Source organism: Nothoprocta perdicaria, unplaced genomic scaffold, assembly GCF_003342845.1.
Source record: "Nothoprocta perdicaria isolate Ctin4 unplaced genomic scaffold, notPer1 scaffold_64, whole genome shotgun sequence".
Classification (NCBI taxonomy): domain Eukaryota; kingdom Metazoa; phylum Chordata; class Aves; order Tinamiformes; family Tinamidae; genus Nothoprocta; species Nothoprocta perdicaria.
The window spans coordinates 590,735-605,344 of NW_020455910.1; the positions used below are offsets into that span (position 1 = coordinate 590,735).

General features: G+C 44.7%; 1 protein-coding gene across 1 annotated transcript; it reads left to right on the top strand.

The window, feature by feature from the left end:
- The first annotated feature begins 546 nt into the window (after positions 1 to 546).
- On the top strand, positions 547 to 7,753 carry PDP1 (pyruvate dehyrogenase phosphatase catalytic subunit 1). The gene is made up of 3 exons (XM_026050002.1): positions 547 to 554; positions 746 to 780; positions 4,045 to 7,753. The coding sequence occupies exons 2-3, from the start codon at positions 750 to 752 to the stop codon at positions 5,694 to 5,696; spliced, it is 1,683 nt and encodes a 560-aa protein (XP_025905787.1). The 5' UTR covers positions 547 to 554; positions 746 to 749; the 3' UTR covers positions 5,697 to 7,753.
- Positions 7,754 to 14,610: the final 6,857 nt, after the last annotated feature.

Sequence of the window (14,610 nt, forward strand, 5' to 3'; positions counted from 1 at the left end):
CTTCTCYAGTTTTTATTATTATTATTATTCCCGTATTTACATGAGGGGCGGGGAGGCTGAAGCGCCTGCGGAGCTCACGCAAGGGCACCTCTGCAGACATGGTGGCCACGCGGGTTTGCAGGCCTGCGTGTGACTGACCACAAAGGCAGCTCATGTGCGTTACACGGGGGAGGAAAAGCCGTTTCCCTCTCTGTGAGGCTAATTCGGACTCGCACCCGCTCCGCACCCCAGCCCCCACCCCGGGGAGCGCGCACGCGCGGCAGCGCGGGTGCTACGTCACCCCCGCGCTCCCCCGCCCGCCGCTGCTGCGCGCGCGCCGCCCCTCCCCGCGCGCGCCTCCGCGTCACGTGCCCTCCAGCCCCCCGCGGCAGCCAATGGGCGGCGCGGGCCGGCGGCGGGGCCTTTATAAGCGGCGGCGCGGCGGCGGCGGCCGCAGTGCTGGGTGTCGCGGCGGCGCGGGACGGACGAGCGGGGCAGCGCGTGGCCGCGACGCCCGCTCCCCTGCGGCCGCTCCCCAGCGGGGCSCGGGCTGAGCCGTGCAGGAGGGCGGCCAGGTCTGTGTGCGCGCGGCGCGGGCGGGCGGGCGGGCTGCCCGGGGCGGGGCGGCCATGTCGTGCCCGCGGGGGTAACGGTCCGGGCGGCGGGGCGGGCCGCGCGGCGCCGCGCCCTCTCTAACGACCTCTCCGCTTTGCTTCCCGCCGCGCTTCTGCTTGCTGGACGGTGGCGGCTCCCCCTGCTGCGGCAGGAGGATGTGCGTGTGCCCCGGGCCCCGGCGCATCGGTACGTACCGCGCCGGGCCGCTCGTGCTCCCCGTCCCGCGCCGGGCCCCGCCGGCCACTCCTTAGCTCGCGGGTCCCTGTGTCCCCTTCGCGGGACGGTGCCCGGCGCTGCGGCCCCTCGGGGAGGGCGCCCGGCCCGGCCCGAGGCGCCTGGCAAATCTCGACCGGCTTGTGAAATTCCTGCTCCGTCCTCCTCCGCCGTCTGCCGATGGATTGCRGTGCAGTGGAACCTGAGGTTACTTGTGTCTCCCTCCAGCTGGTGTGTGGGCCCCCTTGAATGATGCAGGGCCAGGGAAACTTGGTTACATCCTATTGGGTTTAATGTGATTCTTTTGACTGRTGGTTTAAAGCTGGCAAATAATTTCCAGTAGGTTTGCAGAGCTGCTAACAGCGGGACAGCTACTCCCCCTTGTTGTGGATCAACAGCTACAAGCCTGTTGTGGAATGATGTGCGGATGGGTCAGCGTTGAGCACGTGCTCGACAGCCAGGAACTTGATTCAGCTGGATCCCTGTGGGAGAGCAGTGTAAAATCCCGTCTTGATTCAGCTGGATCCCTGTGGGAGAGCAGTGTAAAATCCCCTCTTGATTCAGCTGGATCCCTGTGGGAGAGCAGTGTAAAATCCCAGCTGATGGTGCAGACCAGGCACATCTGTAAAAATCTTAACAGGTTCTCATTCTGTAAGCAAGAGGTAACTTTTGAGGTGTTCCCTGAAGAGCCTGACATAACTGTCATCCAAAGAGCTCATAGTTACAAGTCTGTAAATACTTCTAATGCCTGTATTTGGGGTTGCAGTGCCCTTCTGTCATGTATGTGGGCCTGCTCTGCAGAAATGCAGCTTCTGGGAAGCGAGGGGCTAATGTACCAGGTTGCTGTAAGATCAATCCAGTGGATGCTGCTGAGTGCCTGGATGGCTGGCTGTGGTCCACAGGGCTCCAGCCGAAGCTCTTCTGATACCTGAGCAGCAGAGCTCTCAGATTGGCCTTTGTGGTTGTTACTGGGAGATCCGGGAGAGTCGGTCGAGTGAAGCAAGGATGGCGARTGCTTCTGTGGGATGTGAGGATGTAATGCTAGCAAATGCAACGAAGTAGTATCATCGGGAATTTTACTCTGCCTTTAGCACTGGCATATTTTGCAAGAAGAGCAAATTCCATTCCCATTTCCTTCAAGAAGAACAAGTGACCTTGGAAATAACATTTCACTCATTCCTTGTTTCTTGAGGTTGGAAGGAAACTTCATATATTTCTAGCTACCTCTCAGCTGATCTAGGTGGTAAGCCAAAAGTCTGGCAAAGTCTGGAAAGCCCCTGACAAGGGCTCTCCTGAAGCATTTCCCACTTTAATTCCGTCTGTTGTGTGGCCACTTCAGATTGGGGCTTAGAGCCTCTTTCATAGGTGCTCAGTCTCTTCAGACTGTGATGCTAGATGTAATTGGCTAAAAAAGTTAATCAATTAAGTGAATGTTCAGACACCTTGCCCAATGCAACAGTACCTGGTTTCTCAGTAACACAGTTAAATCTGCAATAGATAGTGCTGATAGCACTGTTCTTAAACTAATCCCTAATCCCCACACGGAGCATCATAAAATAACTTTTAACAGTTCCCTCTAGTTAAAACAATGTTATGCTGCAATATAATCCTAAAAAGTAGAGAGGGAGAACAGAATTCTCCTTAAAACTATGCTCATCAAACCAAAAAGCACAATTCAAAATCTTGCGCTAATTGGTAGAAATACTTTGGTAGTGCTCTTTGGGGATGCAGCCTAAGTGATTTATTGAACAGGAGATCGCCGTGTTGTACTGATTGTATGTGTATATAAATGGGGAGAAGGGAGTTGATCAGAATATTTTTTTCAGAGGAGTGTTTTTCTTAGATGCAGCAAAATATGCTAGAAGATTTTTCTAGCATTGGACTAGGCTGGCTCCACTCTGGTAGTGGAAGCAAATACAAGTTGTATATCATCCGTYAATTGAGTTTTGTTTAACAGTTAGCTCTAAAACTTACTGGGAAAGGTGATCTCTTAGTAGAAAGATGCATTGCCTGCTTTGTAAAGGAGATGCTGTTTGACACCAGCTCCTGTGTAGGTGCTCATTGGTACTTTATTTGTACCTTTTATCTAAGCAGATAAACAATTGCTACATCTGAAACAGCCACAGTTGGCAGACTGCATACTGTGGTGCCCTATAGGTGAGATATGAAGCATTCCATATAAATGAGAGGGATAAGAATCACAGAATGGTTGAGGTTGGAAGGGGCCTCTAGAGATCATCCAGTCCAACCCCCTGCTCCAGCAGGSACACCCAGAGCACGGGGMACAGGGCGGCATCCAGGYGGGTTTGGAGACCTCCAGAGAAGGAGACTCCACAGCCTCCCTGGGCAGCCTGTGCCAGGGCTCTGKCACCCTCACAGKGAAGAAGTTCCTCCTCCTCATGTGCAGATGGAACTGCCYGKGTTTCAACTTGTACCTATTASCCCTTGTCCTGTCACTGGCCACCACTGAGAAGAGCTTGKCCCCTTCCTCCCTACATTCYCCCTTCATGAACTTATACATGTTAATCRGATSCCCTSTCAGCCTTCTCTTCTCCAAGCTGGACAGGCCCAACTCAGTCTCTCATCATACGAGAGATGTTCCAGTCCCTTAATGATCTTTGTTGCTCTCTGCTCTACTCTCTCTCGAAGCTCCATGCCCTAAGAAATAAAATCTGCTCCTGTTGTACAGTCTTTTGAAAGAATATCAGACAGCGAGATAGTCTTTGACTTCTTTACTTAAAATACCATTTTGTACAGAGTTGTTTACCACTTCAGCATTGCTTTTTGCATATTGCAGTCAGGTGCTTTATCTCCTCTTCAGCCTTATAGGCCTGGTTTTTCTTTCTCTGTATGCTAATTAGCTCTGTCAGCTAGACAGGAAAACTGTCAGGAAAGCAAAATTCTGTAGGAATTCCATGGGATGCCTCACTTTTGTAGAATGGCACCCACTGACTATTGTCTGTAACTTTTGTAAGAAGCTGCATTGTGTCTGGATAATGGTTTTACTGCCCACCTCTATGAGTGGGTATGAGAGCTGAACCAGTTATGACATAGCTTTAGGCATTATTGCTTAAAAAAAGGTACCTTCTAATGCTTTTTTTGCTTTTCCAAGACCTGTTAAAGCTGTGTATTGCTCACTGTAAGCTTCACTTAGATACTGTAAATGCTCTAAACCTGGCTTTTGGGGAAAAAGCTGTTAGCAGTTGCCCTAAGCCTGGTTGTTCTTTTGTCTTCCAGCGATTCCCATCCGGAGCTCCCGGCTGCCGCTGCTCTCGGATGCCATGCCAGCTCCAGCCCATCTGTTTCCGTTGATCCGTAGCTGCGACATCGGCAGGCTCTGCAGCGCCGCCTGCTACTGCCACCACAAGCACCTGTGCTGCCTGTCGGCCCACTTCACCCATGGGCACTTCAGGTGTGCACCTCAGAGGAAGTTYGCAGCGCTCTGCAGGCCCAAGGAGAACTTTAACCGCTTTATTCACACGAGGGACTATGCCTCCACCCCACAGAGGTTTTACCTCACTCCTCCACAAGTCAACAGCATTCTGAAGGCAAATGAATACAGTTTTAAAGTCCCTGAGTTTGATGGTAAAAACATCAGTTCTGTCCTTGGCTTTGATAGCAATCAGCTCCCTGCCAATGCGCCGATAGAAGACAGGAGGAGCGCTGCCACTTGCTTGCAGACCAGGGGGATGCTCCTGGGGGTTTTTGATGGCCATGCAGGCTGTGCGTGTGCTCAAGCTGTCAGCGAAAGACTGTTTTATTACATTGCTGTCTCTCTGTTACCTCATGAGACTTTACTTGAAATAGAAAATGCTGTGGAAAGTGGTAGAGCTCTGCTGCCCATATTACAGTGGCACAAACACCCTAATGATTATTTTAGCAAAGAAGCTTCCAAGCTTTATTTTAATAGTCTGAGAACTTACTGGCAGGAGCTCATTGATCTCAATAGTGGAGAGACTACTGATGTGAAAGAAGCTTTAATTAATGCTTTTAAAAGGCTTGATAATGATATTTCTTTGGAAGCTCAAGTAGGAGATCCAAATTCTTTTCTCAACTACCTAGTACTAAGAGTAGCTTTTTCTGGTGCAACTGCCTGTGTGGCCCATGTAGATGGTGTTGACTTGCATGTTGCCAACACAGGTGACAGTAGGGCAATGCTTGGGGTTCAGGAAGAGGATGGCTCTTGGTCTGCARTTAATCTGTCCTATGATCACAATGCACAAAATGAACATGAAGTGGAACGTTTGAAAATGGAGCACCCAAAGTCTGAAGAGAAAAGTCTTGTGAAGCAAGACCGCCTCTTAGGCCTCCTGATGCCTTTTCGAGCTTTTGGTGATGTAAAGTTCAAGTGGAGTATTGAACTGCAGAAGAGAGTAGTAGAATCGGGCCCGGATCAGCTGAATGACAATGAATACACCAAGTTTATTCCTCCAAACTATCACACTCCTCCGTACCTCACAGCTGAGCCAGAAGTCATACATCACAAACTAAGGCCCCAGGATAAGTTCTTGGTTTTGGCCACAGACGGACTGTGGGAGACTATGCACAGGCAAGACGTGGCTAGAATTGTAGGGGAGTACCTCACTGGTGTTCACCACCAGCAGCCAATAGCTGTTGGTGGCTACAAGGTAACTCTGGGGCAGATGCACGGGCTSTTAACAGAGAGAAGAGCAAGGATTTCCTCAGTCTTTGAAGACCAGAATGCAGCAACTCACCTGATCCGCCACGCGGTGGGTAACAACGAGTTTGGCACTGTGGATCACGAGCGACTGTCCAAGATGCTGAGTCTTCCAGAAGAACTGGCTCGAATGTACAGAGATGACATCACAATCATTGTGGTGCAGTTCAACTCGCACGTCGTAGGCGCCTGTCAGAGCGAGCACCTGTGAAGYTCCACGCAGTGAACTAGTCACCAAAGCTGTAACCGTGGCCAGTACGAGCAGCAGATTAGAAACAAWTTGGTTGCTTGTTACATTAAACATATCTATTTTTTCCTGCCTTTCCCCAGAGCTCTAAATGTATGGGAAGTGTTACTGACCCAATATAAACTTGAAGAGGGTGGCACAGCTTGGCAAGAGGCTTCTGTAATAATGTTGCACTATTGATTTCATGAATGCTGCTACAACAGTTGTGAATTTGACAGGCCTAGATAAGGGGTGGGGGGGAAGGGGGACACAATTAACTATCAAACTTTTCAGCTGTTCAGGAAACAAAGCCTGTTTCTCAACATTTGTAAATACCTGTGCACTCTCCTAAAGATAAGACTAGTAATAAGGAATATTGTATTCTTATAGGGCTAATTCTTGCAAAATAGATGCAGTTGCTTCTCAATATTTGCTGTCTACCTTTTCCTCTAAACAGAGGAAGATGATTTTAAGTCATGAAGTCATTAATGTAACAATGTCATTCACTTAAAGATATCTAAGTGACTTTCAATGCAGGTCTAAGCCATATTYAATACCTGAGATTATAGTTTAATCATATATTATGCACAGTAACTTCTGAACTTTTTGTGCATTAAGTTTCTTGGCTTGTGGGTTTCTGCACAACTTATTAGGCAATAATTCATTGCAGCCTTCAATAACATACTGGATAACTCAGTTTGTGAAGGACTTCAGTTTGCAATATGAAGAAACTTTTAGGTTTCCAAAAAAAGTCAATGTTGGCCAACACTGTTGGCTTCTGTAAAGTTCATGTCCTTCATGGACTCCAGTTCTGGTTCTTACTTGCCTGATAATAGGTTTTATCAGGTCACCTGTATGTGATTTCCTTTATCATTGCTAAATTCTTTGACTTTGTAGCTTGTACTCAGTTTCACTTTAGCTGTTTCAGGTGGTCACATACTGGATGTCTTGCCCTTGAGCTCATTTATAGGTCCGTCAGGATGAAAGCTTCCATTTACAAATTGCAGAAAGAGGTATGGCTTGTAAATAGCTGGGCAGCTAACTAGCATGCATGTGTATGTTTAATGACTTTTTGTGGCAACTTCATTATTAGCAGCCATGTATTTCTAGGCAGCTGGCATATGCATGTTCTTACAATCCAGAGTGTTGTCACAGAACAGTCTCTTAAGTGGGTCTCTGGTTGTAATGGTTGAATGTGAGCTTAAAAGGTAGTGTCCTGGACTAGAATGTGTGTGCCTGAATCTTACAATTCAGAAGTGCAAAGAGTAGGGGCTGACAGCTGAGCTAATGGTCTTCATTGTGTCTGTTCTAGGTATGTTGCATTGCACACAGGTTTTCTAACCCATCCTGAAGTTAAAACCTTAATGCTGGCTGAAGTGTCAGTCCTTGATGACTGAGAACACCTGTAACTTGACTCCTGAGGTTTGCTATAGAAACTCTGAAACAACTGTCAGTGGGCAGGTTTAATTTTACCAAGATGTTTTAATTAAAATCGCCTTTATTGTAACTAAATTAACACTAGGAAAATGTAGCTTCCTATTTTCAATTGAGCAATGTGGCATTTTCTAATAAATAAAAATATTGCCAACTAAGACTACTAATGCATAGGATACACTTAATTTGACAAATTGTCTGTAGTAAATATTGGCTCATCATACTTGCAGATGCTGTGAGTACTTGGTGGCATGCAGCTTTAATAYGTACGTATCTTCACCAATCTCAAATTCAGGATCAGCTTTGTTGTCAAGTTAATGATATCCAAGTYCACCATCGTGAACAACTCGTCTTTATCTGAAGGGAAAAGAGAAGCTGTAAAATGCTTAGACAGGTGCTGCCTGTTGACATTGGTCCTGTGTTGTGTGTTGGTGACTGTCATTAGGTCAATACTTGTTCTCTTATCATTTGGATGCAGTGTATCTAAACTGTTGCAGCATTTAACTTTCATACTTTTTTCTACTGTTAAAGCTCCCTTACATGTATTGACATATTTAACCCATGATTCTTGATATGGATTTGGTACCAGTCATAGCTAGATGAACTGAGCATTGGTTCTATGTATACAACTTTTACKGAGGAAAAGCTGCTTTTTTGTAGTAAAGCATATGTATGGGGTCAAACAATATAGTATTTATGTATTGCTTGGAGACTTGCTCAGTATATATGCAGTGAACAGAAGCAGCCTAACTGCCTGCTGAACAGGTGATCTGAACAAACATGTTTTAATTCCAATAAAATGATCAATTATGCAGAAATGTGTATTAGACTGCTAGTGTAATCTGTTAAGATGAAATTTTATGATCTACTTGTATTATTTCAAGAATGTGCTTGGTTCCATGCTGTGAATAGACCAGGTGGCCCATTGCAGCGGACAAGGTGCGAGTGGAAACGCGCTGAGAACTGAGCKTAAAGCTGCTCGACTCGCGTGCAGCCCCGTGCCTGCTGCTGCGTGGTGCCTCGGAGGGCAGCGCCGCTGGGGCCGGGCCGAGGGCGCTCCCAGCCATGCACAGCCGGGACGGAGGTGACGGTGGCACCGCAGCCCTTGCGAAAGGGAGCTGCCTTCCCGGGCAGCCTCAGGTGCTTGTGTGCGAATCCCAGTGATAGTCAGCTAAAGAGCACGTCAGGTCCTGCAAGAAAAGGATGGGTCCTTCCCGTTCCTGGTGTCTCCCTGACCTGTTTCCTTACAGAAAATAAGGTGTGGGTGCTGTGGATGCTTCTCCGAGGCAAGGATGTCATGGGTGCACAGCCACGGCTCAGCCCAGCAGAACGGCCAAAGTTTGAGAGTCCACACAAGCGTCTAGATTCGCCATTAAAACAAACTTGTGAAAATTGTAGAAGAATGTGTGAACTGCTTAACAGTAGTGATGGCAGGTATCGACAGCAGGTACTATGGGAGTCAAGGTCTTCGCTTGGGCTGTGCTTTCATGTTTAGACTGTGTGTTGATTCTGTTTCATTGTGTTCAGAATAGTATGTGGTATAAAACACTGCCAAAAGTTACTATGAAAAGTACCAGCTGTTACTGTAATAGTTTTCATGGCCTAGTTTGCCTTCCTTGTGTAGGGCTCCACAAGGGCAGAGTTCAGAAAGAATCCATAGTGACTGTTTCTAATAAGTGTCTTCCACACAAGGGTTAGATTCTTCTTCTGGGCAATGTACTTGTAAGGAGCTGACCTGGCAGGGATGGAAAATCCAAGTGTTCCTAGATCTCTTCATCTCCAGTGTCCTAAGCTCCCTGCTGTCAAAATCCCTCTGGTTCAAAACTGCTYGTGAAGATGCACAATCTGATGGCCATCAGGGGCCAGTAGCTTGCTGTGTGCTGAACACTGCTATCCACGTGGCTCTGCAGCAGTCCAAAAACAGTGCTAGCACAATGCAGGGAGCGGATGCCAAGGGAATAGAATTGATCCCAAGAAACTTCTGCAGCTTCTTTTTTTCTTAGTTACTCAGTAAAGCATTGAAAGAAGTATATGGAGTTGCAAAATGTGGCCAAAGTGCCCTTCTTTATTTGGAGAAGCTTAGGCCTCAGCAGATGCTGTGGGCACAAAGAGAAGCAGAGCTCTTCCAGCCTGCCAGCTTGTGCACTGCCGTCCCAGCTGCCTCCTGCACGTGCGAGGGCTGCGTCCTGTCCCCCTCAGGAAAAGGAGCCCGTCCAGAGGGTCTGTCTGTCTCCGAAATCAAAGCATCCGTGTATCCTTCTGAGAAGTGCTTCATGTAGGGTAGCCTTCTCTAAGCATGCTTTTGGTTTTCTTCTGTTGTGTTCGGAAGCTTATGTACAGAAGATAATCATTTTAATGAAACACTGAGTTTCATATTCCTTTTTGAAAAACAAATATGACTTCAAGTTAATATATACATTTAGAATGCATACATTCCTCTTCTCAAGTGCTTAATTATACTGCCTTTTTATTACTCATGTTTTTATTTGAAGGTTCCCACCTGCCAAGTATGTGCAGCCTACAGCTTCAGGATATTGCCCCTTGTTTTGCTTTTCATTTATCAGTGGCTGAACGTGGTTCCTCTGCCCTTAGAGGTTCTCTTTGTGCAGGGAAAAGGCTTGCTAATGTTCTGGATTAAATTATTTAACAACTGCAATATATTTACTTGCTGTGCAAGCAAATGGGTTTTGTCACTTTTGTCAGAAATGTGATATCAAATTGCAATTTTGAAAACCTCATTTGAAACTTTCTTTTCAGTTTTCACTTCTTACCTGGCCTAGCAAATCTTCATTATGGACTTACTATTTTTAGCATATTTCACAAGAATAACTGTTAATTACAGTTCATAAATTAAAGTCAAATGCATTGTGAACTTCCAGACATCARATAGCTGTGCAGTGGAGGGAACTCACAGGATGACTTTATGTGTTTATCTCAACCCAACYAGCTTAGGAGTTGGTTGGGTTGAGATAAACTACTTATAATCTTAATCTAATCTTAATTATTGTCTCCTAAAAGTTAAAGCTTGGAACCACTTTCTGAGTTCCTCTTATCTCTGGAAGTAGTTTCTTGGGGAAATGAGAAAAAGACTAAGCTTTGTAATTAGTGCATTAAACAAAAAAAAAAGTCTTAAATTCAATTACTTTTATTTGTTTTTTCCATCCATGCRAATCAGCTGCTGAAACACAGCCCAAGACAAGTGTAACCGTTGCGTTGCTGGAGTGAAAGAAAAATGTTAAGTAGGTAGAACTGGTCATTATATCTGTTTGAAGGGTTTCAGAGGTAATAAATTACCACTTTGTTGGTAAATTGGTAAATCCATTGTTGAGATATAATAAATATGACTAGCTCATGGCTATGCTGCTGGTTATGCCTTGCCTTTTATCTGCTGCCCATGTCTATGTTAATAGGTTGCTGGCACTAACAAGGGATAAACTTCCATCCTTCATAACTGGATCCCAAACTGAGCATGAATTGGCAGTGTCAGCCTGTGGCGAAGACAAAAGCAGCCTCAGATGCGAAAATGGGAGAGTCCTCTGGGCTCCTCTGTGCTGGCAAGGCCTTGGAGCAAAAAACTTGACTCGTTTATTGGTCAGTGTGCAAGTTTTCTGAAAAGCAGCATTTACTGCAAATGACTCTTTAATCTCTCATGAAAATTTCCAGGATGACCTAACACACAACTTAAGAAAATATACRTGCTGCTTACTATACTATGATGGTTAAGTATTCTTTCTTTCCTGTATCAAACAATTAATGAGAAATGAGCATTAACCTTGGGGGGTTTTGTTGGTGTTTTKGGTCTGTTAACAAATAAAAGGAGTAGACTGAAGTCACCCTAGAAAAATCAGGACTATTCAGCTAGTTTGTGCAGAATCTAGACTTTAGTTTTAAGGTCAAAGGGGGTTTCTTGCGTGGTAGATAAATGGCTTTGGCCCTAGACTGCTTATTGTTCTGGGATGCTTCTCCTTTGATCCTTCTTTCTTCCTTTTCTGTACAAAAAAAGAGAGGGGGGAATGTAAAGGCATCTGAATATACCCTAGTCTGAAGTCAGACAAGAGCAAAGAATGGGCAACAGGTCTCAGCTTACAGACAATATTATAAACAGACAATATTATAAACAGAGATCTGTTTGACACTGTGGTAGATCTTTCTCTTGTAAAGGGAAATATCCTTGATTTATATACTTTCTACAGGTAATTTCCTAGTACATAAATTCTATTTAATAAACCTTGCCAATACAAAGTGTATTTTTATATTGCATCATGAGTAAACAGCATGCTTTAGCTATAATATCCTGTGTCCGTACTTGAGGATAACATTTGATACAGTGCCTCTCATCTTAATTGCAAAATTAATCCACTTAGGACTGTCTCTGTGCACTTTGTGCCTCTGTTCTGAAAGACAGGAGATAAAAAGAAGGCATAATGGAAATCAGGGATGTCAGTGAGGTTAACAGGAGGGCATCCCGTAAGGTGGCACAGCCATGAATTTTTGTGTGTGTGTATATATGCATATGTATATATAAATACTAAAATTGCTGCAAGCTGATGCTTGTAAGTTCTTGTGGGAACCTTATGTGGGTTCAGCTTTAGCTTAAGGCACCTAAGTTTAGGGACCTGTGTGTGAACGTAACTTCTAAGTGTCTCCTGCTATTACAGTTTATGGGGCATTATTCAGTGTATAATGTAGAGACTTAATAGCTATGCAGCCCACTCTAAAACAGACCCATTAGATGCTACTGACTCGACCCTAACACTTGTTCTCACACAGAGATCTTCATTTGGATGTTGTTGGCCAGAGTGGGGGCAAATCTCACCCTTTACAGTATCTTCAAGGATACATTAGTCCTGCAGCTCTCATATCTGCCAGTCCTATCTGAGAGCATATCTAGATTTTGAATTCAGCGTTGCACCTAGTCATGTGCCTGTGAATAACTATATTTCAAGGGCACTTTTTTTATTTATTTTTGCCTTTGAATATACAGAAGTGCATCTCAATATCCAATGCCCTTTTTATGCTCTTCTGTCAGCCTACACAGGTAGGGTATAGGCTGAAATGGCCTTTAAGGGCTATAGGTTTCTCCTTCCTCTCTCCTATGTTGCTACCATTCTGAGGACTCCTTTTACCTGCTACAGAGGCTTGCTCTGTTAGTGGTTTTATGTGCAATTTCTGCAGCAATATATGGGTTCCATAATCTCTACAGACTGTGCTGCAATAGTTCTTGATATTGCTTCTAGCTTGAATGAGTAACGATCTAAAACAGTAAAGGCTGCAACATAATTGATTAGATGAAGCATTCCGTTCATGCCACCACAAAAACAGAGTTGAAGAACTACTGGCTCTGCAGAAGAGATGAATAGTCAAGTTAATCAACTTGTCCTTTCTCATTCTGAAAAATAATTMATTCCTAGCTTGTGGAGAAAATGCYATTTATCAAGATAATAGAGCAGCAAATAAAAGACAAAATATGGATAACTGAGAGAAAAAAACCTAGTTTTTATATTGTTGTAGATAGTGCACAGGGGGGGACAGTCTTCTGGCAGGCAGCTCAAAGGAAAGAAGTGTGACAATGTAGGGCAGGCTCTTGTCACGCCGAATCAGGGCATCTCATCTAGCAACTGGACACAAAGGTACAATGTGGAACTGTGGTACCCTGTGGTTCACTGATTAGCAAACACCGGGMCGTGAAAGAGCCTGAGAAAGCTGCCTAGCCCTCTGTCAGAAATGCAGGGAAGTACAACAAATCCCAAGGTATTTCTGATAGTCCCTGGATGGTCTGTGTTTTATGTTTGGGTTGTATTTATATAACTTCATGCCAAACAAACTCCAACCTGGTGAAAAAAATCTGCAGATCCTTATTTCTTACACTTGAGGAAGGCTGCTGACTGCTCTTGGTACCTTGTCAAGTGCATGCAAGAAACTATTGTGAAAATCCAACAGACCATAAAGTACAAGGAGGAGAGAAGCGAAACGTCCTACCAGATTAGGCCCCAGGAATAACAGAAAACCCCTCCAGGCTGGCAGCTGGCAAGCATTCACGCTAGTAATATTTTTGGCACTTGAAAGCCACTGTAGCAAACAAAATATTTTGTGAAGTAAAATTGCCTAAGCTACGAGGAGGGTTCAAACGGTTGGAATATATAATTATTGAATTTGTTAAGAGAGACGGTTCAGACAATTGTCATCTGCTTTGGCTAACCTGCATTAAAGAAGAAAGATCCAAGCACTGCATGGCCCATTTCCTGATGCGGCTCGCAGAAGCCTTTGAGGTTGTCGCAGCTGTGAGATTAAAAGCTCCCCTCTGAAATCTGGGAATCATAAAAGACTCTCTGATGTCAGATCAAGCGTTTGGGGTACCAGTGGGAAGGGTGCTTGGCAGCACTTACCTAGGAGATCAGTTACCTCTATACAATACAGGCTGAAATCTGTCCCGCTAATGAACAGACAGAAAAAGGTTCTGCGAAATCTTCGGGCACTTGCTGAAGTGGAGGAGACACTTTCAATAAAGCAGCACGACAGGTAATTTTTCCATGGTGCCCAGAAATACAGTGAATGTGAATCCTAAATGGAAATTTAACATAAAATGCGTGAAAGGGAAAARTCAATTTGTGAGCTGGGCATTAAACCAAAATTGTGCAAAAGTAAACCTATTTGAATGTTATATAAGCAAAAAAAGCAGCCTGATAAGCTAAAATTGTGTGAGAAGACGTAGCTATGAAGACAAATATCCTGCATTAAGGCATGGTTAGTGGCACGGCTGTGGTCACATAAAGTAAAAACAAGGCTRCCTCCATGTGAGATCAGAAATAATGGAATGGCTAAGCCACCAAATATTTCTCTTCATGGAAAGGCTGGAAAAAGCCCATGTGCTGGTTTGGTTTTTAATGAACTTTACGCCGTTTTTGTATCAGCAGATGAAAACCAAAGAAGCACCAGTCATCAAGACAGACCTGTGGTTATAGGAAATTTCTAAAATCAATGCTTGCACAAATTAAAACCTAACATAAAATCATGTGATTTTATTAATATAATATCTTTTGATTTTATATCTTACTATGATATTTTATATCTTGCTGCCTCAGTGCAGGAGGGAGAAAGAGCAAAGGCAGCTGTGGCTGAGGAAGGAAGAAGAAGAAGAAGAAATCAGAAAACCAGAGGGAATACTTCAAGATCACAGCTGAACAGCTTCCATGAAAAAGGAAAAGGAAGWACAGAAGGGGAAAACACTATGTAGAGAAAACTGACAACAATTTTCTTTTTTTACGCATTGTTGAGGATAATGCATAGGCAGCAATCCCTCACAGTTATTTTTTTTCTTCACTTCGTGGCCTTCTYTGGGTTATTCTCTTTTGCCCGCTTGTTTATCAGTTTGTCACTTCATTTTCTTTTTAAATCAATTTCCAAGTCTGTCTCTTTTGCATGATTGCAGCATGTTTCCTCACAGACTTCGGGCCCTAAGGCTGTG